This window comes from Emys orbicularis, chromosome 8 (assembly GCF_028017835.1).
Source record: "Emys orbicularis isolate rEmyOrb1 chromosome 8, rEmyOrb1.hap1, whole genome shotgun sequence".
NCBI lineage: Eukaryota > Metazoa > Chordata > Testudines > Emydidae > Emys > Emys orbicularis.
In genome coordinates this window covers 111,156,306-111,182,739 of record NC_088690.1, presented here as the reverse complement: position 1 = coordinate 111,182,739, position 26,434 = coordinate 111,156,306, and the positions used below count along the sequence as shown (strand labels likewise).

Below are 26,434 nucleotides of genomic sequence, written 5' to 3'. Positions count from 1 at the left end.
ACAGCTTTCCATGCTATGCCTGTGCAGGAGAGAAACATGCGTGTGCCATTCAGTGTCATGGAAGGTACCAGCTTGACACGCCGGGAGGCTGAAGGCCGATCCTCATCTACAGAACAGGTATAGCACAGGGCAGCAGCACTGCTGGCTTCCCCACCCTGCCCTTCCAACCAGTGTCCTTTCTGCTGGGCAAGAATCACCTCCAAGAAGGAAGGGGTGGTTCAGCCTCAGCTCCATTCAGTCGTGGGATTTCCAGGGCCAATTGCAGTGACATTTTCTTAGCCTGGACACCTCGCACTGGGCTCTGGAATCGAGCCCCCACTCAATTTGCACAGGCCACTCAACAGCAGAGTAACAATTTTTGGTCAGTACCAACCTGGATTGAATGTGACCCCGTGACCTGAAGGTGAAAGGCTCTATATCCCCATTACCAAGCTCCTGAGACCTCCAGGATGTGGTCACAGAATTGCAGAGTGAGACGCTCCCAAGCAGGTTGTACCCCGTGGAGAAAGTGATGCTCTGTCCAACCGAGTTGAAGGGTGTCTAGTACGGGTCGGCCATCAGAGCAGTCTAAATGAACGTCTTCATTAATGATCTCTGGTTTGATCTGGCCCAGGTTGCGGCCGGTTCCAACTCCCACTAGCACGAGTGCCGAGCTCATAGGGCACGCGGCAAAGGGCAGCAGCGCTACGCGTGGGGGCTTGAATAACTTAACTGCAGCTGAGAAAGTGTCACCCTGAATGAGGCACAATGCCCTGCCCGGCTCTTCCCAGTTCGAGATGCAGGTATGTAAAGTTTGTCAAGGTAACGTGTTTAACTGAATGTAACCCCCTTCTGCTGCCAGCCCACGCTGTCCTTGACCCGGCCTCTTCTACACAGCTGGCTTCCCAGAGCCTCAGACTAAATAAACTCAGTGTTGATAAGAAATGTCAGTGTTGCCACTTGGCCCAGCTGTATCGTGTGTAACTTTCATGGCCTCAGTCTGGGCTTGTAAGTATTCAGCACTAAACGGCTACTGCGACTGAAGAACTCCCCAGCCAGCCTTGCGTAGGGTTTCTCTTTAACCTAGTGCCACCTCGTGGTGGAATGAAAAAGCTGAAAGGGGGATTTCTTGTAATAAGACTACTGTATAGCAAAATTTCAGGATTTTCACTTCCAGGCGTGGGTGGGAAGGGAGACGAGCCGCCTGGGATTTTGCAGTTGAAGCTAAGTGTACAAGGCGATTTAAGGTTCAGCTGAAGTCAGGCCTTGTACTGGTGTGAAAAGGCAAGAAAGCAAAGCATCCTCAAGCCTTTCCCCTCCTATTACAATCACCTTGAGTGTAGTGACTCCCCCTTTCAGAGACTGGCCCGGTCAGGGCTTGATTCCTCCAGCAGCCCACGCTTGCAGTGCCCATAAAGCCCATGCTAGTCGATCCGACACCGTCTCCTATACCACTCCCGTCCCCATGCTAGCTGAACTCTGAAGGAGCAATGTGCTCCAGGAACTTTTAAGTGAAGAAAGAGCAGTCTAAGGGTCTGTATTTCAAAGGGGGCTTTGGTTCAAACCCTGTCTCTTGGGCATTTGGCACCTACGGAAGATGTCAGGCTGAACAGCTAGCAGTGTTTGTTTGCTATCAGCCTGGGCTGGGTTTGAACTACATGCTGCATCTGAGCCATCCGCTCTCAATCTGCCTTCAAAGGGAATAACTAGCCATGTACAGGGGCAGCTGTTTTACAGCGAGACCTGTGAGTCAGTTGTGCTGGGTGGCATGGGACTGTTACAGTAGGTGATAATACACATAGGCCCAGTCCTGCCCCTGGACTTGAGTTTTATAGATGAGAAGCAGCACCGCTGCTGACCTGCATTAAGTGTCCAGAAACAGCTCCCATTTCTAATGACACCATAAAACAAGGGAAGAGTCGCGGCTGTGGCACCGGCTAGAGTGAAACAGAGGCAAGCAAATTAAATGTGATCTCAATCTGTTCAGCTTGTGAGCTGGAGAGCAGAGAGCAGCAGAGATGACTAGCCCAGGGAAGAGATTTAGGGGCCATTTGGGCAGTTATATTAAAACCATCTGTTATAAAATCTGCCAGACATTGTACAAAGCAAAAGGGAAGGCGATAAAGGTCCCGAGGCACGGACGGGGTCAGATAGAGCCGGTTCCTCAAAGCAGCCCCTCCCAAGGGTGCCCATCAGCTTCGAAAGACTTATTACTTTATTTTTTTAATGAAAGCTTAAGTTTCCAGCCTTTGTTATGAAGAAAACCTCCTGAACATGACCTGATCTGCTGTTGTCTTACTGAGTCTAGAGTCAGAAAAACAAGGCCTCCACTGACTAGAATGGAGCTATGCCTATTGCCACCGACAGAGGTTCCAGCCCAAGTGCTTTAATTAACTATCCAGTTCATATCCACTGGGCATTAACTCTGAAACCTAATGATGGCACATTAAAATATCAACGTTAAATATTTTGCTGCTGATTGCTTTTAGCAGAAGCAGCTCTGTGATGCTTTTCTGGTAACACCATTAGCAGTGTGCTCCCTTGTGGCTAGGCATGGCATGTCAGGCGCTCCTGCTTCGGCAGCCCCTGCTGACGTCCACTCTGACTCAGCCCTCTGGCTGGGAAATTTATAATCCCACCTCCTCTGGGGTAAATTAGTAGTCCAACAAACAATTGTCTCCACCCTCGAGTTGGGGGCTTCAGCCCAACTCCAGACTCACTAGTCCTTACCCCTAATATCAGGGGGATTTGTGCTCTACCTTCCTCGGTGGGCTAGTTGGGGAACCTTAGCCTTCGCTCTCTTCTGGGCTCCAGCTCAGGGCCCCTTTAATAAGCAGCCAAGGATTGTCTACCTGGCCCACTTCCTACATATCTTAAGCCTTTCCCCCAGCCTTTTCTTGGGCTCACTGTGTATCAGCATCTCTCCCTAGACCTCTTCTCCAGGCTCACTGCTGAGCTTCTTAGCACTGCCTGCCACCCAGCTGGTGCTGCTGCAGGAGAGTTCTCTCTACACCCCTGGCAGGGCAGTCTCTAATGATGGGGCGGGGCAAGGCAAAGAGAAAAACCCAGGACACCAGCTCGAGGTTGGGCCATCTATTTATTTGCATAAGCTTTTTACTGGTGCTCAGCGTAGTATCTGACTCTTCACAGCCATCAGTCTTCTGAGCACGCCACGTTAGAGGTTCAGCAGTGTGATTGTCCCAATTTTCTAGATAAGAAATGGACATGCCGAGATCACAGCCAATGTTTTCAAGAGTAGCTGCTAAGCCTCAGTTTTGGTGTTGCCAACTTGAGCCACTGGGGGCTGGTTTTCAGAGCTGCCGAGCACTCCCACAACTCTCAATGATTTCAACAGGGAGTAGAGGGTTTTCAGCATTGAAAACCAGGCCCCAGCTGTGCATGTAACATGCCCAAGGTAATGCACAAAATCTGTTGTAAAGCCACAGAGCCCAGATCTACCAGGTCCAGTCTTGGCAGCCAATAATCCTTCTTCCAGCAAGGCATGCTTCCATAGACACCTCCAAGTGGCAGCAGGCTTACAACAGTTTGCTGAAGACTGGAGAGTTAGTCCTTTTCAGGCTTCAGCTGCCCTAAGGCAACGTGATTTTTCTTCTCTGGAGGGAAAGGCTCTGAGGGATTTCCCAAAAGCCCTTAGAGGGGACCTGCAAAGAAACTAACACTGGGGTTCTGCCCCCCCCCCCCTCGCCATGAGCTGCAGAGAAGGCCTGAAAGGTTTTTATTCTTGGGTCATCACAGAGATCCTGGAAGCAAAACCTGAACAGAGAAGGGAAGTGACTTATTCAGACTGGTCAAAACTTCAACATCTGCTTAACTCATACTCATACTCTTAAAAGAAACAGTGTCTGTTAGGGAGTCAATTGCTCCTTCAAGGGCTGAGAAAACTCCGTGCATGTGTGAAGCACCAAAGCAGCGTTCCCACTTTTTTTCCAGAAACTCCAAAACAAGGCAGTTTTATTCCTCAAGGTGGTGTGTAAAAAAAAAAAAAAAAAAAAAAAAAAAAAAAACCCACCAACAAAAAAACCCAATATTTTCCCCCTCTTCTTTCTACAACATCAACTCCTTCCCAAAAACCGGAACAGAGCAACACTACAAACAAGAGGCCACTACTTCTAGGGCTCTGGGGACATTGTGCAGAATTTCATTGGGGTAGGAACCTGTAATCCTGTCTCAAAAGCCGTCGTTTTACCATCTGAACCAGCATTGGTCCCATTTGATTAATCTGAAGCAATTAAAGAGCTTTGGCTAGGATCTGCTTAACTAGCATTAGATGCACATCACCTCTCCATTAAAAATAGTACAGGAATTAAGTGAGTTTAATTCAACTGCACTTGGGAGCAATAAACCAAGGAGAGAGATGCTCACATCAGGTATTTGCAGCAGTATAGCACCTGTCTTTCCAACCCTTTGGGGGCACAACTAATGCAACTTCTTTGAAGCCCCAAATCAGGAAGGTATTTAAGCACATGCTTCCTTTGAAGTTAATGCAGACTACCCAGGTGCTTTAAGTTAAGCACCTGACTTAAGTGTTGTACAGATCTGGATGGAGTCTAAGCTAGTCCTGTCTCCACAGGGCAAGAAGCAGTTGTTGAAATCTCATTAAATGATTTATAGTCAAGGAAAAGGTTAGAGGGACAGGGAAGAAAGAGCTGATGCCTAGCAAAAAAAAAAAAAAAAAAAAAAAAATTTGGAGTTGGGTAATGCTTTAGATTGCCAGTGAAAGTAAATGAATCATAACTGGTAACCCCAGGCCAGACCCCTCTTCCCCCTTCCTATATACATCTTAGTGCTGTCACTCATTGTCTTTTTATTAGGTTTTCTGTTTTTCTTTTTTTAATAGGACCTGGATTAGACAACAGATTAATGCTTTTAATAATTTGACATGTGCCTGGATTAAAGCGCCTAAGAGCACAGCTACCCAAACACACAGCTACTCCAGCCACAAAGGATTTACATAGCCAACAGAACTGCTGCAAGACACAGTACTTACATCCTTAACGTCTGCCACATACTTAAGTACTTTGCTAAATTCGGGCCTAGCTAGGTAAGTGGCACACCATGATCATGCTCAACAATATCTCTTGCCTACTGTCTTGAGCTTTATAAGCAAGGTGACTGATGGCAGGGAAAACTGGCACAGATGAGGGATTCTTGCCTAATCTCTTCCACAAGTGTCATAGGATGGGAATCCTCATTTTCAGTGGCTGGCCAGGTGGAACTTGGACATAGGGACTTTCCCTTTAAGAGGCTCTTTGGGGGCAGGGCCCATCTTTTTGTTGTCTGCACAGTGCCTAGCACCATAGGGTTCTGGTCCATCACTGGGGTGCCTAGGTGCCACCCTAGTATTACTACTCCCTCAGATAGCTAGCAGCTCCCCGCCAAGGGTCTCCGAATGCTTTACAAACATGAAGTCTCAACGGCCTTGGCTACACTTGTGAGTTACAGCGCTGTAAAGGCTCCCCCAGCGCTGTAACTCACTCCCCGTCCACACTGGCAAGGCATTTGCAGCGCTGTATCTCCGTGGCTGCAGCGCTGCATGTACTCCACCTCTCAGAGAGGAATAGCGAGTATTGCGGCGCCAGTGTGGCCGCCTAATGCGCTGTGAATGGCCTCCAGAATTATTGGGCAGTATCCCACAATGCCTGTTCTAGCCACTCTGGTCATCAGTTCAAACTCTACTGCCCTGGCCTCAGGTAACCAACCATGTGACCCACCCTTTACATTCCCCGGGAATTTTAAAAATCCCCTTCCTGTTTGCTCAGCCCGGCGTGGCGTGGAGTGCTATCAGCGAATCTTTCCAGGTGACCATGCCTCCACGCGCCAAGCGAGCCCCAGCATGGAGCAATGGCGAGTTGCTGGACCTCATCAGTGTTTGGAGGGAGGAAGCTGTACAGTCCCAGCTGCGCTCCAGCTGTAGGAATTACGATACCTTCGGGAAGGTATCAAAGGACATGATGGAAAGGGGCCATGACCGGGACGCCCTGCAGTGCAGGATTAAAGTGAAGGAGCTGCGGAGTGCCTACCGCAAAGCCCGCGATGCAAGCTCGGGTGCTCCCCCCGCGACCTGCTGATTCTACAGAGAGCTGGATGCGATACTTGGGGTTAACCCCACCTCCACTCCGAGCACCACCATGGACACTTCAGAGCTGGGGGGGGCGGGGGAAGAGGAGGAGGAAAACAGGAGTGATGGTGGTGGGCCGGATGGAGACACCCCGGAATCCCTGGAGCCATGCAGCCAGGAGCTCTTCTCAAGCCAGGAGGAAGGTAGCCAGTCGCAGCGGCCGGTACTTGGTGGAGGACAAACAGAAGAGCAGGTTCTCGGTAAGCGTTTTTTTTTTTTCGGGAAGGAATTTTTTCGGTGCGGGCTCTTTGGGAGAGGAGGGTTAGGCATGCATGCCTAGATGCGGAATAGTGCATTGATGTGGTTTATCACATCGCGGTAATTGGCCTCGGTAATCTCCTCGAATGTCTCATCCGGAACGTGTGCAATGCGCTTGCGCAGGTTTATCGGGAGAGCCAGCGTGGTCCTTGTCCCAGCCAGGCTAGTGTCCGCGCCACTGTCCCGTGAGGGGCGGGGGGACCATTGCTGCACACAGGCAAGCTGCATATGGGCCAGGGCGGAAGCCGCATTGCAGTAGAAGACCCTCCCTTGCTTCCCAGGTCACCCTCAGCAGCGAGATATCGTCCAGGACGAACTCCTGTGGAAAATGTTGGGACAGTGTTCAGTGTAGGTGCCCCCTGAAGCTGTTGGCTCTCCCCAAGGCACAGAAACCCAGAGGACAGTGCAGCCCTGAAACAATCAGTCCCCCTTACTCACCATTTTGAGGCTCCCGTGGGATATGTGTGCTCTGTTTCAGACGGGAAAATTATGCTATTGTGTAGACCCTGTGTGTTTTCTACTCCTTAAGTGCGGGGGGAATCATTACTCTGTTTGGTATAAACAATGCTGCCTCTGTTAAATGTTGCATTTTGCCTATACAGCTGTATCAACCTTGAGACCTCAGCCGTCCCTCTTATCGCCTGCTCAGAGACTGCAAAGACTCAGGAAGAGACCGCGAAAAAGCAAAGATGACATGCTGCAAGAAGTGATGCGGCAATCTATTAAAGAGAATGAGAAAGCACAGAACTGGAGGGAGAGAGAAAGCAGGATCCGCCAGGAAAACGCAGCGCACCGGCGGCAAAGCACTGATACGCTCATAAGCATCCTGGAGCGCCAAGCAGACGCTATCCAGGAGCTGGTAGCCATACAGAAAGAGGAGCAGTACCGCAAACGCCACCCCCCCCCCACAGCCCTTGTCCCAAAACTCTCTGTTGTGCCCCACTGTCACCTCCAACCCACTTTCCCCAACTTCCGTGTTCTTCACGCCACCCGCTGCCTCCACCACCAGTATCTTCACCACCCAGCCCTGAAAACCACGACCCTTACCCTCTGCACTCAACCCCCATCACCATGCAGTATAGCTGTCCTGAAGTGCAGCACTCACTGCACAGCACACCAGACAGGACATACGTGAATCTGTGATTGTACCGTTCCCCACTCCACCCCCTTGTTTTTCAATAAATATTTTTTTTTTCTTTTCAATAAATGGATTCTTTGGCTTTGAAACATTCTTTATTATTGCATAAAGTAAAAGACTCCTTAGCCCAGGAAATAAACAGGCACTGCAAGTCTGCTTAGCAGACACTGGAACTACTGCACTTCACTCCCATGCAGGGCACCAGATATCATTGCTGGTTTTCAGCCTCAAATTGCTCCTTCAAGGCATCCCTAATCCTTGCAGCCCTGCTCTGGGCCCCTGTAATAGCCCTGCTCTCTGGCTGTGCAAATTCAGCCTCCAGGTGTTGAACCTGGGAGGTCCATGCCCGAGTGAAGCTTTCACCCTTCCCTTCACAAATATTATGGAGGGCACAGCACGCGGATATAACCGCGGGGATGCTGTTTTCGGCCAAGTCCAGCTTCCCATACAGAGATCGCCAGCGGCCCTTTAAACGGCCAAAGGCATACTCCAGTGTCATTCGGCACCGGCTCAGCCTGTAGTTGAACCGTTCCTTGCTGCTGTCACGGCTCCCTGTGTAGGGTTTCATAAGCCACGGCATTAACGGGTAAGTGGGATCTCCAAGGATCACAATGGGCATTTCAACTTCCCCTACCGTGATCTTCCGCTCTGGGAAAAAAGTCCTGGCTTGCATCTTCCTGAACAGCCAAGTGTTCCGAAAGATGTGTGCGTCATGCACCTTTCCGGGCCAGCCTGTGTTAATGTCAATGAAATACCCACGGTGATCCACAAGCACCTGGAGAACCATAGAGAAATACCCCTTCTGATTAACGTACTCGGATCCTAGGTGGGGTGGTGCCAGAATAGGAATGTGCGTCCCATCTATCGCCCCTCCACAGTTAGGGAACCCCATTTGTGCAAAGCCATCCACTATTTCCTGCACGTTACCCAGAGTCACGGTTCTTCTGAGTAGGATGCGATTAATGGCCTTGCAAACTTGCATCAACATGATTCCAACGGTCGACTTTCCCACTCCAAACTGGTTTGCGACCGACCGGTAGCTGTCTGGAGTTGCCAGCTTCCAGATTGCAATAGCCACCCCCTTCTCCACTGGCAGGGCAGCTCTCAATCTCGTGTCCTTGCGCCGCAGGGTGGGGGCAAGCTCCTCACACAGTCCCATGAAAGTGGCTTTTCTCAACCGAAAGTTCTGCAGCCACTGCTAGTCATCCCAGACTTCCATGACGATGTGATCCCACCACTCGGTGCTTGTTTCCCGAGCCCAAAAGCAGCATTCCACGGTGCTAAGCATGTCCATGAATGCCACAAGCAATTTCGTGTCGTACGCGTTTCGCGGCTCGATAGCATCATCGGACTCCTCACCCTCACTCTCACTTTGGATCTTAAGGAATAGTTCGACAGCCAAAGGTGACGTGCTGGCAAGACTCGTCAGCATACTCCTCAGCAGTTCGGACTCCATTTCCCGCAGACAGATCGCGCTGCACAGAAACCGTTGAAAGATGGTGCCAAAGGTGGACGGAAACAAAGATATTTCTGGGATGCGAAGCGATGCATCATGGGGCATTGGGACAGGACCCAGAATCCCCCGCACCCACGCCCCCTTCCCACAACCCACGGCGCCAGAATGGGAAGAGGTGCTCTGTGGGATAGCTGCCCATAATGCACCGCTCCCAATAGCGCTGCAATTGCCACAAATGTGGCCACGACAGTGCGCTGGGCAGCTGTCAGTGTGGACAGACTGCAGCGCTTTCCCTACTCAGCTGCATGAAGTCAGGTTTAACTCACAGCGCTGTACATCTGCAAGTGTAGCCAAGGCCAACGTCTCTCAGAGGGGTGCAGGCATTATCCCTATTGCACAGCGGGTAACTGGAACAGACAGATTAGACATCTTGCCCAAGATCACACAGGTCACCTACCCTGCTGAGAAGAGAATCCAGTGGCCTGGGCATAAACAATTTTTTTATTTTGGGGGGTATGAGCTAGAATTAAATAATAAAATAGCTGCTATCACGTTAGTGAGTACCCTGTACCACAACTAAATTGGTCCACTTTTAATAAAATGAGATGAACTAGTTTGGAACAGTGTCTCTTTATTGATGCAATCCCTATTTTTTTACTCCCCCCTCCCCCCAAACTGCCAGTTGTCTATGTGCGAGTGGTCTCTACCACCAGTCTTCTGCTCTAACCACTAGGGTAAGCGCCACTCGATACACAAATTAACAGATCAAAAAAAAATCCCCTTGGAACAACCACTGTTACACAGATATTTATTGCTTTGCAGTTTCAGCACTTTTATACAAACATTTGTATTTGGAGAGCAAATTCCTTGTTAGAATCATAGCAGCAATTCCTTCCTAGAAACTAAACGTTTAGGAAGACAGAGAAAGATAATTATGAGCAACTTGTACACTTGTTTATAACCATTTTACCAGAGCATGGTATTCCGGTTGTGAAATAAAAATTTGCAGTCACTCCAGGTGTAGCCTTGTAGACACAAGTAATTTCAAGACTGAAGTGTTACAGCTGATAGCTGAACATTTCTAGTGTGCCATGACAAGGCTAAAAGGTCAAGTGCCTTCAAGTGGCTGAAGAGGACAGATGACCTGTCTATCTGCTTCACCTGTTGTATTATGGCTTTAAGAATACTTGGCATTTATACAGTGCATACCTATGAGATAAGCAGATGTGGAAAGTGAGACAGAGTGAAAGTAAAACTTGCCACAGCCATGCAGCAGGTTAGTAGCAGCAGTAAGATTAGAACTAGGCAGCTCTTCACTCAGGCCTGAGTTCAATCCATTAGATCGTGCTGTTCTTCTCGTATAGAGCTTAATACTGTGGTAACTGATTAGCAAATCCCAACCCATTCAGCTACACTAGATACAAGCACTCGCAGAACCAAGGTCAGCCTGTCAACTCCCCTAATAATGCCCATTTTAGGTTTTAAATCAGTGGAACATTTCTCTCAGTTTCTAAACTTCAAGTGATCTATCGAGTAGAAGATACAATGCTACAGCTGCACTTTGCTCTGAAGCAGTGAAAATCAGAAGCAATTGCTAAAGGAGCAGAAGCAGCTTTCGTTTCTTTCCTGAGGGAGAGCTCCAATCTTTTGAGAGGAAAGAAGGACAGATATGTTTTTACACAAACTGATCAAATTTCTTTTCATTCTCAATGAATACAAGGCTGATAAAGTCTCAGGTGTACTAATTTTCTTCAGCTAGGTCATCCTACTGTATGCTATGAAGCTAGAAGCTAATAAAATAGCTATCCGGGAACATCAGAAGCCATTTCTCCTTCCTTGACAGACTTTCAGTTCTGTCAGCTGAGAGCAAGAGCACTTATGACATCTAAAAGGGCTTGTAAACATCATGAGACAAGCCATCTCTGATATTCCCCCACTGAAGTAGTCCTTTCTCCTCCATCCCTAGCAGGGCCGGCTCCAGGCACCAGCTTGTCAAGCAGGTGCTTGGGGCAGCCGCTCCGGAGAGGGGCGGCACGTCCAGGTATTCGGCAGCAATTCGGCGGATGGTCCCTCACTCCGCCTGGGAGCGAAGGACCTCCCGCCAAATTGCCGCCACAGATTGCGGCTTTTTGTTGTTGTTGTTTTGGCTGCTTGGGGCGGCCAAAACCCTGGAGCCGGCCCTGATCCCTAGGAAACAAACAAGAATCACCAAGACACCAGTCTATCTCTAGTGCAAAAAAGACAAATTTGCTTACCTGATTTTTCTTTTCCCAATGGGTTTCCTCTGCAAATTTTGGAGACAGGATCAAACATGTCAGTTAGCAGAGATGGGGCTTGGCTGCATCCCCTAGAATCACTGCCAGAGTGTGTGTTTCATGTGCTGTAAAATACGCAGAGAACTAATGTCATGGAAGTCTTGTAGTTGAGAATGCTTTCCCTTAACACTTCCTACGGTGTCTGCAGAGCATAAACCACCCAATGTTGGCCAAATTACATTAAAATCTGAGGAGGTTAAGAGAAGAAAAACTGTTGTCAGGTAAAGAAATCTCTCTCCGCTGTACTCGTATCTGGCTTTACCATTTCTTAGTATGGAATTTTAATGGTGGTAAAATCCAAAGGATGGGCTAAGGGAAGCGGCAGATCGAGATGTACAGGAAGGAATTTGGGGTGTGGGTGGAGAGCGTATTACTGCATGCAGTACCTGTCCAACAAAAGCAGCATCCGTCACCGAAGTCTGTGCATTAATTGTGCAGTGTCCATATGGCTGGAGGACCAGTTGGCTCCCTTGCCAATCTTTTCATAGTTGGCCTGAGATTTTCCTGCCCAGAATGCTGATGTGGATCTGGTCTGATGGGCAATAATAGATTATAGAAAGAACGTGTGCTTAGAATGATAAACTTCTTCACCGCATAATTTCAGCCATAAGACAACTGATGACTTAAAGGCCCTTTCCCCCATTAGCGATATAAGGCACAGACAGCTGTGGACTTTCTGAAGGTACTTTTGAAATTTACTTGGAATGAATGAGTTTTCCTTACATCCAGCTGATACTATTTTCCTCTTGAGGTACAGAGTTAGGACAGAAGGAAACAAATGCAACCTTGTGACCTATGAAGAAGTATTTATTTCAAGGATGGTCTAATCTTAGGACCATTTTGTAGGCATGCAACGCACAGGACTGGCTTCACAGACAGAATGCCACGCTAACGTAATGTTACTTTGATGGCAAGACAAAGATAGTGGCTGAAGCAGTTTGAGTGCCATTTTCATTACGGCATTGTAACTAACTGTTCTGAACAGAGCATACACACACACGCTCCCTAAAGCCCAGACTTACCCCCTCGGGGGTTTGACATTTTTGGTAACAAAAAGGAACATGGACCTCACCTTAAGTGAGTTTCCTTGAGTTTGGCAGTTTGAAGATTTCCCTGCAGTGCCTCTGTCCCTGCTTCCCTCTGCCTTCAAGTGAGGCACTCCAGACCCACGTGCTTCCACACTGGAGTTAATTGGTCACAACTGATCTGTCCTCAGAGTGACTCAGCAATAATTACGGAGCACTTTCTGCAGAGCACCTGATAAAAGGATGAGCTGCACGGGTCTTAGAATCTGCCACCTTTTTGCAGGCATCAAAATACCAAGTTAAGCATCCGCAGTGCTACTTGGTGGATCTCTGAAGATTAAGCAGCTGCGCTGCTCCTCTCAAGAATCTTCTGATGCAAGATTAGTCAACTGCTCCCCCGTAGGATAGTGACAGGAGGCAGGTTTACGCCGGGCTCTATCTAGAACTCATCTGTCTGATGGGAAGGCGTAGATTCCGCAAACTGAAGGAGTCTGTCTCTCAAGGGCTCTGGTCCGTGGGCAAGTGGAGCAGAGTCAGGTGGGATTTTTTTTGCTTACTTGTGGAACTGGCTTTGCTTCTAGACTTCTCTACACTAGCTGCCATTCAAGCCCTAGAAATCTGGGAAGAACTGAAGCCTTGAACGGAGTATTTCCCTTTGGTAGGATGGTCTGAAATCTCTCTTTTCTACTGACTACAGAAGGGAAATATTTCTTATTTCTGTTACAGTTCTCCAGTGGTTTCCCAAAGAATTTTCCACCTGCACATTTTGAGAATGCTATGAGATGTTTGGCTTAGCCCTCTCCTTCTCAGGAACATAAGTTACCATAGCAGTCTCTTAGCTACTGCAGTGTATGCCAAGGACTCAGAGGCAAATCTCAGGGAGCCCAAGCACGAAATGAAGCTCACTTTAGTGGCTAAAAACTCTTCGTGTAGCACTGATTTCAGGTCTCTTTCATTTGGGTTTATTTTTGGACAAAGTCTCTCTATGGTAGGTTCGACCCTGGAAAGTAGGCAGAAAACGTGATGTACACCTTTTCTAACAAACTAGGAAATTTCTCTCTATGGGAGGGGGAAAAAACAGAACAAAACAAAAAACCCTGCAGTTCACTCCAGCCAGGTCAAAGAGCAATCCCAACTAAGGATTCTGCCCAAAGACGGAGTTTAGAAAGTTTTGCCCAATTGCTCTGTAAGAAGGGGGTAGAAGATCCAACAACAGCCTATGTCTCTGTCTGGTGCCCAATGCCTGCTAAATGTCAAAACCTATCTCCAAAATTTGCACAAGGGAAACCCATACCTAGAAATCTTGAACGTGGTCATGGAGAATGAATAATTAGACACCCAGTAAAAAATACCTGGCAGAAGATAACAATGAAAACCTTTAGTGAGCCACCTACAGATAGGCTAATCAGTTTAGAACAGGAACAAACATTTTACACTTTCTATTAAAGCTGGTTCCATTTTTTTGGATCCATTTATTCTAATACAAGAGCCACATTTAAGCGACAGCTGATATCACAGCAGGAAAATGGTGGAAACGGTTCCTGCCCTGTCTACAAAGAGAACCAGAAGCACAGCACCTTCACCTGTACTTAAAACACCTGGGCCGAATATGCTATAACTCTCCTTAGCAGCTTCCATGCATCAATACAACTGTAACTAAACACAGTTCTGATGCCAGTGGGGATAGGGCTCTGATTTAAAGATCACTTCTTTAAAAAAGTAAAGTAGTAATAGATTTTTTTCCCATTGTATTGTGTTGGCAATAAAGAGATTACAGCATATTTGATAGTGTGAAAGCACAGTTTGATTCAAGGACCTTTCACGTTATAACAGCAGACATCAAATGATTCCACAGATTCTGTATTTTCTTAGTATTTTTAGAACCATTTCTAATATTTACCAGGGTTTCATGACCCTTCTTCAAAGGCAGTTTAGAGCACTTTGTTTCATGTAATAAAATTTGGCACGTCAAAACACACACCTTGTGAATGAATTATTGTTATCCAACCATCTTGCAGAACAGTAAAAAAGACTAGACGGAATGCAAGCGACATGTCCATCCCTTTCCAGTGTACCGTAGATATTCTGTCCATGTAGTTCTTTGTTTCCCCATCTGCTCCGGCTGTTTGTTCTTCACCTGAGGTTCTCTCATTTGTGACACCACAGTTAATTGCTGTGGTAAATGCATGGTAGGAGCAAACTGTATATGTATGAAACAAAGACCCTCTTTTTAGGCAAAAACAACCCAGGAGGGGAAAAATCAAGGAAATAAATAATCAAAAAATATAAACAAAACTATTTTTAAATACGGTTTTGCAAATATTAACATGAAGATTTAGATGATGTAGAAGAATTCATTCCAGATCACAGATTTTTATTTAGGGCTTGTTGACATATAAAAGTTAATCCGGAATAAGGAAGAGTGTGAATTTAAAGCATATTATCTATTCCAGTTAGTACTTTAAGTTCAGATTAACAGTGTCCACACATGGAGTTAATTAGGAATAGCTATTCCAAAATGACTGCCCAAGTACACAAGCCCTTGTATAGTAACTTTTATCCAAAGTGCTGCATACGCATAAAAGAAACATACAGGATCACTATTGACTTGTTTGTGGCTGAGTGACAATACCTTACACTCACAAGAGAGAAAGTTCATAATAAAGTTTTGCAGATGGGTTTTAAAATCACCGAGTATCAGAAAGAGGTGGAGGAGGGGAAGAAAGTGCCAACTCTAGGGCTATAGAAAGAAGAGGACAATATTTAGAAACATGTGCAGATATGAAAGGGGCAATTAAAGGAAGAAGGACCAGATCAAGCACTGAACTGTAAGAAAGAATTTTTAAATTGACAGCACAGATGGACAGCAAGACATTGAAATGAAAGCAGCAGCAACATGAATGGTGAGAGAGCAAAACAGTACATGTGTTGGGTGGTTAGTCAACTGAGGTGGCTGACGAGAAGATTTTGGAAAAGCAGATCAATAGCAATGCAGAAATCAAGGCACAAAACAAGCAGCTCAAGGATGAGGATTTGTACTGTAATGTAAATAAGAAGCCTACAGAGAGATGTTAAACCTTGCAGATATCACCTTCTAAACAAAGAGAAAAGGGTGGAAAAAAGTTGTTAGTTGAAGATAACATCAAGACTCATAGAAGCAGCAGCAACCAGATTGATGGGAGTATTATCAACAAGTAAGCAGTGGAGATGAAGAGAGAACATTCATCTTCGTCATATCTAATTTAAGGCAAGTGGCTTTAGTCCAAGTGGAAATGGACTCAAGCAAGGTAGAAAGAATTATGGGTATATGAGAAAAAGGAAAGGAAAGAACACAACTAAATGTTACCCTATGATTGGGCCTGAACAGAGATAATCACACCCAGCGAGTGAGTTGGAAGAAATAGACTAGGGGACCAAGAACAGAGCCCTTTGGCTGAGACAGAGAAATGGTTGTCCCAGGATACCCTAAATAACAAAACGAGATAAGAAAATCATTGGACTACAGTCAGAAAAACAACTGAGGCAATGAAAAAAAGAAGTCAGTGACTCTCAGATGCTGAGAAGTCAAGAACAGAAGTAAAATTTTTGGCTGCAACCTCAAGCAACAATAAAGTGACCTGATAGAAAGCCAAACTGGAAAGGCTGAGTGAATTAAGGGCAAATATGAAAATAAGATTTCTGCTCCAAGATTTTAGAAAGGACTGCAGGGAGAAGGAAGAATCAATAGAAGGCTTTTTAAGAATAGGGAAAATAGCTCAAAAGAGGGATGGACAGAGCCTGAGACCAGAGAAGTCTTTTCAGTGGCCAAAGTCTGAGATTAGGCAGTGGTTTGGTAACAAAGCTATCCTTAATTATAAGAAGTTACAGTAATTCACTTTTTTCATAGCAAGTTTTCAGAATCTTATTGAATTTGTTTTATTCCCACTACAGTCTTCAGTGACAGTGATTAAGTCCATTTCATTTTCAGTCCTTATTATCGCAGACTGGATTTGAACTGGCAACTCAGAGACTTATCCTATCAGTCATCCAAGCCCCAATACGTGCGTTATTTGAAATGTCTTCAGAAGTTTCAGACAAAAGGCTGTTTTGAATGTCCAGAAACTCGTGTATTAGATGTATTCCTAATTATAAACAATTTATACATCACTTTTAACAGCAAAATTATACTCCTACGGTTTTATATAACCAGTAAATTCTAGGACTGACTTTTTATTGCATTATGACTCAGGGTATAAAGCATTAAGTTGTTCTCGCATCAGAATGCTGGATGGTCTTAATCCTCACTTTTAGTGGGGGAGTTGCTATGCAGCATCAGATAACTGAGATCAATACAGGAGAAATGTAATGGCCTATGATATAGATCCCAAGGCCAGAAGGGACCATTGTGGTCATCTAGTCTGACCTCCTGTAGAACGCAGGCCAGAGAACTGCCCCAAAATAATGGCTAAAGATCTGCTCTAGAAGACAGCTATTCTTGATTTTAAAAATGGTTAATGATAGGGAATCCACCACAAACCTTGATACATTGTTCCAGTGGTTAATTACTCACTGTTAAAAATTTACACCTTATTTCCAATCTGAATTTGTCTAGCTTCCACTTCCAGCCATTGGATCATGTTGTACCTTTCTCTAATAAACTGAAGAGACCATTATTAAATATTTGTTACTCAGACTGTAATCAAGTCACTTCTTAACCTTCTCTTTGTTAAGCTAACGAGATCAAGCTCTTGGAGTCGATCACTAGAAGGCAGGTTTTCTAATCTTTAATCATTCTCGTGGCTCTTTTCTGAACCCTCTCCCATTTATCAACATCCTTCTTGAATTGTTGGCACTGGAAAACACAGTATTCCAGCAGCAGTCGCACCAATGCCAAATACAGAGGTAAAAATAATCTCTCTGCTCCTACTCAAGATACCCATTTATGCATCCCACGATTGCATTACTCTTTTGGCCACAGCATCACACTGGGAGCTCGTGTTCAGGTGATTATCCATCATGACCCCCAACTCTTTTTCAATGTCACTGCTTCCCAGGATAGTCGCCTCATCCTGAATGACCTACATTCTTTGTTCCTAGATGTACACATTTACGCTTAGCCATCTTAAAATGCTTGTTTGCTTGCACCCAGTTTACCAAGCGATCCAAATCACTCAATCAGTGACTGTCCTTTTTATTATTAACCACTCTCCCAATCCGTGTGTCATATGCCAAGAGGTCAGACTAGATGACCTAATGGTCCCTTCCAGCCTTAGGCTCTAGGAATTTACCAATAGCTGTTGAACAGTTTATACATTGCAGTGGTTTGAGGCTATTCTTCAGTGATTTAGATACAAGGAGGGGAACACTACTGAAATTAAACCACTGATTTGCTGGGGCTTAGCATTAATTTTTATGTTTCATAGAAACATTAAGTACACCTCTGAAATTCAATTCAACTGGAATTAGAGGGAGCATCATTCATAAAGATATACTATCCGGAAAGAATCACTAAGATTTGTGTTCCCATCAGAACTGCTGGAGAGGCAGCATCTCACATTTCAACAGAGGGAACTTCAAAGGCGCTTCGATACAGTACAACTGTGCTAAGTACAAGCTATTTTTCAAATCTGACAAGAAAAGTATATAGTATAACAGTGAAATGTGAGACTGTGGCAAATGGCTGATAAGAAATACAAAAGACTGGAGTATGATTTCTTGTGTTTCATGTAGAAATTCCCAGTAAGAAAGTTATTGGATTGACTACTTTAACTGCTGGCTGGCGGTGCAGGCAGAAAGCATGGCAAGTGGGGAAAAGCACAAGCTATGCCAATGGACACAAGTTCAAATCCTGACAAAGAGGGGTTTTTCCCCCCTCTCCTTATTTAGACACATCAGACCACCTCAACATTCAGTCTTTGTTCAAAAGACAGGCTTGGACAACAGAGGGTGCTGCAGCTCAGGATTGGGGTGCATTTACAGAGCTGTGCCTGCCACAGCAGGACACGAATGGTTAACACCATTGCAGTTGTCCCTCTTTTGCATAGGCTGTTAATTCCCTTACAAATTAAGATACAAGAGTTATTCTTTGCTAGACTTTAAATTATTAACTACTAATATTACATAAGTTGGTTTCATTAGAAACCAATTTCTCTTGCAATTATGAGACAGTATTTAGCATTGGTCACTCATTTTAGACTTGTATGCTGAGTCGCATGCTCTTTAAATGTGGGGTGACTATTTTGTCCCATAACCAAGCACACTGATGTCACCCCTCAACCCTCTTAAATTTAGCCTGTTAAGAAGCCTCCTGTCCTGCCTTGAGGATTCTTCTCATTTCCTCATCTTGTAGAAGCAAACTCTTGCTGAACTTGCCTTCAACCCCTTGAATGGAAGAGGTCTAGCGAGGCTGATCTGGCGGCTGGCTCAAGATGCAGCAACCTCCGACAAACTTGCAACTATTTCCCCTATCCTGTTATGGCTGAAGGAAGGGAACCAGTTATGATACCACGGTACTTCACAACAATGCTAAGTAGCACAGAGCTGTAGCTGCAATTCATGCTATGTGTTAAATATACTGACTAAGGCTCGGCCAAGTCAATGTGCTAAATGAACAAGCAAGACATTCTCTCCTCGGATAAATATCTGGTTTATATGACGTGTAAACACCTGCTGATAATCCACTTTGGGCCTCCGTTTTTTCCGTGGCTGGCCTTTTGCATTAGCACCCCCTGCACTAGTACCCTCTGTCTGGGCAGTCCTGCTCGGCAGGTCAGCCTTATTCCTGACTGCCAGATGCAAGTTGTCATTCGTTGTCTTCTTTTCTTCAGCTCCACTCAAAAATTTCTGCATCCCACACTCGTCCTCTGCTCTCCCCCGTCCTGACCCAGCTTTCCGTCCAAACATCTTGGATTCATTTGTCAGGGCTGGCTCCTCGGCTGCAGTCCTTGAGTCAGCTCCCTTCTTTATCAAGGACTCCTGCAGTTTGAGTCTGTCAAACAGCTGCAAGGGAACATTCAGGTAAATGATCCCATTCATGAACAGAGGCGTCTCATTCTCCCCTCCTAAATGAAGCACTGAGCACCTGGCCCAGAATCAGCAGCCAGGACACATGATTGGTGGAGAATTTTATCATCAACCGATATTAGATTTTTGCCAGAGTTAGACCAAGAAGTAAGGTGAATGGGTGTCTCACGCATACAGATCTGCCAGACTGACTATGCAAGAGTGCCTTTAGCATCTCATGACTAATAGGGAGTTTGGTTTTGCAGGGGCGATACTGCCGTGGAGGCAGTACTCAACACTATGGCAGGGAAGACAGGAGTCAGCATGTTGTTCAATGACCTCTAAACCACCCTCTACCCCAAAAACAATCAGATAGTTCTAAAAGAATCCCTATCCTCTCCGCCTCAGCCAGGAGACAAACAGCTGTGATGTGGAGCCTCGATATGTCAGGACTTCATTCAGGGAGAACAACAGATCCTTGGTGCCCCATTGTCTCATTAAAGGAGCCCCAGAAGAGGACTGTTTTGGGAGGTGAGCGGCCAAAACCAATAGTAACTATTCATAAAAATGCCTAGGATAGCAGAACTGATAAATAAAGAGTTAATTACTCTGAAAATGTAAAGGTGCTGAAGTTGGAAAAGAAATTATTATGCTGGCATTATGTGAATTGTGTGTAATGCTGACATGTGAAACAAACACTGGATTGCTTGGCATGTCCAATCACAGGGTTTCTTAATGGAAACCCCCCCCCCCCCCCCCCAATATGAATGGGCTTAAAAGGAACACTGGCAACTTGAATATTTAACTGATAGATTTCAAAAAAGGGGGGGGGGAAGAGAGGGGAGGAGAGAGAGAGAGAAGGGAAATCTATCCAAACAGATTTAAATAGTATGTCCCCAATTTGAAAACAAATTCCTTATAATAAATTTGTTCAAGGATTTCTCGGCTCCTCTGCTGAGGTTTAGAAAAGTCTTTTGAGCAGGCCCAAAGCAACAACATTAAACATGCATCTCCTGTCCCCCCTCATCCTCTTCCTCGCTGTTCATGTGTCTGTCTACTGCCTCCGCAGTTTCAGCTTTGCTGTAACTGGTAAATGCCCTCTTGTGGTGCTTGGGAAAACAACAAGCATGTGAGCTCCAGAGCAGGACATGAGAGGGATATTTAACAGATATTCAACAGACTGACATTCAAATGACTACCAAATGAACAGTGAAACTGACTATAGACGCAATGCTGTCAAATGCACAAAATAAACAAATTGTAATAAAAGTGTGTGTGTGGGTGGGGGGGAGGGGTTTCTCTCTGAGCTCTTTCAGTTCTAGTAATCTTCTAGGGTTATCTGTAAAAGTTAGTACAGGTCTGTCTCATCTTACGCTGGGGTTACGTTCCGCAGTCAGCGCCTAAAGCGAAAATCGCCTATAGTCAAAATTACATTGAGTGTAATGGCGGGCGGAATCGCCCGCACTACAGAAACAGAATTTAAATTGTTATTTTCTCTTTTTTTTTGTTTTTTGTTTTTGTTTTGCCGACCGTGTAAAGCTGAAATCGCACATGTTAAATGCGCCTAAGATGCGACAGACCTGTACAATTTCAGATGGAAATGCTACCTTTAACTACTACAAAAATAAGGCATAGAAAGTCAGTTGTTAAGCTATTAGAAAGCTATTTACCCTGGTAAGAGTCAGCTGAGGTTCACTGTAGAACGCTTTGCCCAGTACAGGCTTTCTGTACGTCTCATCTACATCTGTCAAGGCCTGGAAGAAGACAAAGGGAAAAGTTCAAGATAAAGTTCTAAACACTCTGACCTTCAAAACAGCTTTGTATCATACCTTATAAAGCCATCAAAAAGTGTCTTGTCTCAAGGACAATCTAGGAACAAGCACTACACAGGAATGTGTTTCTTTAGGTATAAAAACAAAGGACCTGTAGCACCCAGCAGCTGCTTCTACATTACTTCTACATCCTCACACACACATACTTTTGTTTTATATCCCAAGATAACACTGATTTTTCCCAACCTTCTCCCACCTTCAGGGCTCAAAACCCTTTGATGGCTGCCTTCCCTCCATCCAATTTCCCCTCTCAAAATCTTGGGGCAATCTTGCCTTGCTCGGCTTTTGTAGCACTGAAACATGGTAGTCTGTCCCCTTTAAGGAAATGGGGCCTTGGGGTCAGCTCACTTTCCATCACATGGTGTGGCCCTTTAAGATTTTGAGAGGTCTGATATAACAAAGTTGTAAGAGATTTTGGTAGAGAGGAAGTGGTCACAGGAATAGGTAGTGTTTGCGAGGAAATCCCATTACTGTTTCTTTAAGGACCTGGAACAAGGAGCCTTTCAGAATGGACAAATTAAGGCTCCCTTTTCTCCCAGCCAATTGAGATGAGCTTTAGGAAGCAGACCAGCATATATGCTGCCTCTTCCCTCATAGCAGGAGTAGGCCTGCTTGCTGAACTCTTTGATCCTGAGAACTAACTGAGGAAGAGGGCCCAGCTGACAGAGAAGATGGCTAAGGCCCTACAGCTGACCTAAGATACAAACACAGTTCCAAGGGGAGAACTGGGGAACTCTTGCCTTAAGGAGAGACAGAGGGACTGCATGAAGCACTACCCTAGCTCCATGGAATATGTGGAAGAAGAACTTAACATGTGGAAAAGACAGTAGTTTAAGGAGTGACATCAAATGAAAGAAAATCAGTCTCCTGAAGAAGAAAAAAAACAATGAGAGGTTCAGAAGGTCAAGGTAAGGAAAATGATTCGGGGGGGGGGGCAAAATGAGCAAGAAAAATTGTTTTGAGGAAAGACAGGGGAGTAGTTTCCAACACACCATGCCTAGATCCTGCAGAGAAGACTTTAGAAATTTCTGCTATCCCTTATATTCTAGCTCCCTGTGTTTGGTAACAAACTTTGGAAACTGTGAAATACATCCTAGCATTCAATACAAGGGCAAAATGGGTTCATGACTTACAACCTCTGCACTGGAAACACCTAAACATCCACTGGGAGAGGGACTAAACTGGCAAACTTGGAGGAGGTGGGAGTGTAGTATTGTAAGTCAAGGAGTAGTACAATAATTACCATATTCCAGAATTTGTCGAATGCAACCAAAAACCCTGTGCAGACTCCTCGCAGCCCCTTGAAAGTTCGGATGTGGACATTGACTTTTACACCATCTCTGACACAACGATGTAGTTCACCAAGAGGGCTGCCTTCATGAACTAGAACAGATATGAAAAACCATCAGTGAAGTGTATATTTTATACACAACAACAACAAAATACAGAGGGCTCCGTTCTTTCTAGTAGTACAAGAGAACCTTCTTGGAGGATACTATTTTATAACCAAATAAAATGGAAATCCAGAATTGTTACAATGTATTGCATTAAGCCAACTGTAATTCCCAGTGGAGCAGACCTCAACTTACAGTGAGATAAAAAGATTGTGGTATATGACAGTCTCAATGCACACAACTGACAGTCAAAACGGCCTATGGGCTTGTCTATACTGGCACTTTACAGCGCTGAAACTTACTGTGCTCAGGGGGGTGTTTTTTCACTCCCAGCGCTGGTAGCTACGTCCCTCGTGGAGGTGGGTTTTTTTAGAGCACTGGGAGAGCTCTCTCCCAGCGCTGTGCCACGACTACACAAGCCATGTTAAAGCGCTGCCACGGCAGTGCTTTAACATTGCCAGTGTAGACTAGCCCATAGCGAGGACAGGAAACAATTTTGCTACGTCTGAAAAACACCCACTTAATCTGAATGTTCAGATAAAAGGAGTTTACAAGGAACAATGCATAGGGCAAGAACTCCATCCCTACCTGGAATGCTCAGGGTACATGTTCCATGTAGAAACAAGTGTAATGATGCAAGTCCCAAGAAGGCAGCCATCTTATGGGAGTACTGCTTCTCTTTACAAGGAAACTTTGAAACAGTGGATCGCTAGAAGATCTCTGACCAACTAAGTTGAATTAGTGTGTAATTTACGGAGAGCTTCTTGGTTCAGCTGAGACTTAGTGGCTAGCAACTACTAATGCAGTACTCTCCCCAGCATCATACATCCCTCAGTGTATTTCACAGTGGGTTACTTGAGTGGACCATGCTGCACAGTATTTATCTAACAAAGGTTTACTTCATTCCTTGAGGTAGAAGGGAAAGGACTAAACTCCAGCCCCAAATGAGAGTTTGTTCAACTGCAGAACAGCACTTGTTTTAGTCTTAGTGAACAGTCATTAGCGAGGAAGCAGAGCCAGGGAAAACTGCGTAACATACCTGCCACAACATGCAGTTTGTCTACACACTCGCACAGTAATTCACCTGGGGTGCAGCTCCATGACAATACAGTGGTCTGCATACAGCTGTCACCTACACTACCACTGGTGAAGCTGTACTAATGGTGAATTACAGCTGTCAAGATGTAGCCATGAATTAGCCATGCAATTTCCATTAACATTCAGAGGGAAACTGCACAACTTAAAACCTCAAGACTCTGCATATTTATTAATAACAATACTACTTAGGAAATGTACCCAATCATGTAGCTTCTTATAAAACCTGACCAATATTGTGAATATTTTAGTCTAACATGTACAATTTATAAGTTAAATGCACACAACTGAACTTAAACTTCATTTGACAGGCATGTGATTTGGTTTTTGGTACAGGTGTCCAAACTGAGCACCTTACTGCTCACAAAACTACAATGCTGTTCCCCTGACTGCGTGTGTGAATTTATATTAACACACTCTGAACAATAATAATTATAGTTCATGAATCTGGTCATATCATAGATCCCTCTAGCTTTGATCTACAGTTCTATCATCATGTCACTAGACACCTCAGCACTGTATTTATGCCCCTGGAATGTACAGTTACTGACCAAGATATAGCAGTGTGTAACAAACACATACTGTGGTTATAATTTAACAACTAGCTGCACAGGATGAAATCTGATGCCTGGCATACAAGTAGTATTTTTTAAAGACACAGCAGCTGCTTTTCACAAATTAGTCACCTTAAAATCAAAGGGGAGAAAGTAATGACAGTGCAGAGACCTCTTTTAGTTAGCAATGTGTTTGAATTATGCTGTTGTCCACATCAAGCAACTTGTCCAAGTTTCCCCACAGCATCCAATCACGCACAAGTTCCCCACCCCCAAACTTCACCAGCCCCCGCTCCCTAGCCAACTCCACATTTTAATCTTACCTAGTCAGTTCCGCTACCCAGTTCCCCCAGTTGCTGCCCCACTCAATACTCGAAGCTCTCCAGTACCCCAGCATGCTCCTTTGCCCCCCCCAACCAATTCCCCCACAGGATGCCCCCAACCAATTCCCTGCCTCTCCAACCTACTTCCCTACCCCTGCCAGTAGGCCCCCAGATCTCCTTCCCTTCTCACCCATCCAATCCCCCACAGCTCCTCCTCATTGCTTTCCCATCCTAGCCTGTATCCCCCTAGCTCGCCTTCCCCTCACACCTCATAACCCCCTCAACCTTCCCCCAACTGCCCCTCACCCAGCCAGTATCACCCCACAGCCCCCTACCCCATCCAACACTTCACAGCTTCTCCTCACCCCATCCCTCCATTCCCATATACACCTCACTACCCACCCCAGCCTCTCTCTCCATCACACCCTGCCCCATCCAATGCCCCCATCCATTATCTGCATACTCCTTCCCCATATCCCTCCACCCAGTATCCCCCCCCAGTCCCTTCTCTCCACACCCCATCCATCACCACCACCCCACTCCTCACCCTGTCCTGCCACCCCCAGGCAAGATCCACCTCCCCCCACCCAATATCATCCCAGCACTCCCAGGCTACAACCCCCACAGCCCTTATCCCAGCCAATACCCAAAGACCCCTTCCCTCCACCCCCATCCAACACCTCCCAATTCCTCATCGCCCCCCTCCACAGCCAGCAACCCCATACCTTTCCCCCACCCCGCTGCTCCCCATCTCCCTAGAGCCAGCACCCCAAATAACCCTTCCCCATCCCACTGCTCCCCTCCCCCCCACAGCCAGCACCCCCATAACCCTTACCCCACTGTTCGCCCTCCCCCCACAGCCAGCACTCCCATTTCTCTCCCCCACCCCACTACTCCCCCTCCCCCCACAGCCAGCACCCCCATAACCCTTACCCCACTGTTCCCCCTCCCCCACCCCACTGTTCCCCCTTGCCACATCCCCCACCCCCATTCCCCTCCCCCCACTGCCAGCACCCCCATAGCCCTTCCCCCACGCCACTACTTGCCCTTGCCACATCCCCCACAGCCAGCACCTCCATAACCTTTACCCCACTGTTCCCCCTCCCCCCACAGCCAGCACCCCCATAACCTTCACCCCACTGCTCCCCACAGCCAGCACCCCCATAACCTTCACCCCACTGCTCCCCACAGCCAGCACCCCCCGTTCCCCCTCCCCCATAACCTTCACCCCACTGCTCCCCACAGCCAGCACCCCCCGTTCCCCCTCCCCCATAACCTTCACCCCACTGCTCCCCCACAGCCAGCACCCCCATAACCTTCACCCCACTGCTCCCCACAGCCAGCACCCCCCGTTCCCCCTCCCCCATAACCTTCACCCCACTGCTCCCCACAGCCAGCACCCCCATAACCTTCACCCCACTGCTCCCCACAGCCAGCACCCCCCGTTCCCCCTCCCCCATAACCTTCACCCCACTGCTCCCCACAGCCAGCACCCCCATAACCTTCACCCCACTGCTCCCCCCCAGCCCCCCTTACGCGGCATCCTGGTGAGGACGTTGCGCGGGGCCCGGCGGGGCCCGGCCCGGCCGCGGGCCGCCGCCTCGCGCTCGGGGTCCCGGTGGACCATGAGGCTGCGGAGGCGCTGGAGGCGCTCGGGGTCGGCGGCGGGCGGGCGGCGGCGGGTGCTGCGGGCGGCGGGCGGGCCGCGGCGGGCGGCCGGGCGGCGCAGGCCCCGCTGGAAGCTCTCGTACTCGGCCAGGTTGTTGAAGCAGGGCGCGCCGGGGAAGGGCAGCGGCGTGCGGGCCGAGTACAGCGCCAGCAGCGGGTCGAAGCGGGCCGAGCTCACGTCCAGGCGGCTGGGGCTGGGAGACCGGCCGGGCTCGGGGGCCGGGGCCGGGCTGGAGCCTGAGCGCCGCCGCGGCTCCGCGCCGGCCGCCTTCTCCAT

At 46.8% G+C, this 26,434-nt stretch overlaps 1 protein-coding gene across 1 annotated transcript; it reads right to left on the bottom strand.

Moving 5' to 3' along the window:
• Positions 1–18,866: 18,866 nt before the first annotated feature.
• On the bottom strand, positions 18,867–26,434 carry LSM11 (LSM11, U7 small nuclear RNA associated). Its single transcript, XM_065410047.1, has 4 exons — positions 26,026–26,434; positions 22,367–22,506; positions 20,962–21,045; positions 18,867–19,288 (listed from the first exon to the last, which is right to left on the bottom strand). Exons 1-4 carry the CDS (start codon positions 26,432–26,434, stop codon positions 18,884–18,886), a joined length of 1,038 nt encoding a protein of 345 aa, XP_065266119.1. The 3' UTR covers positions 18,867–18,883.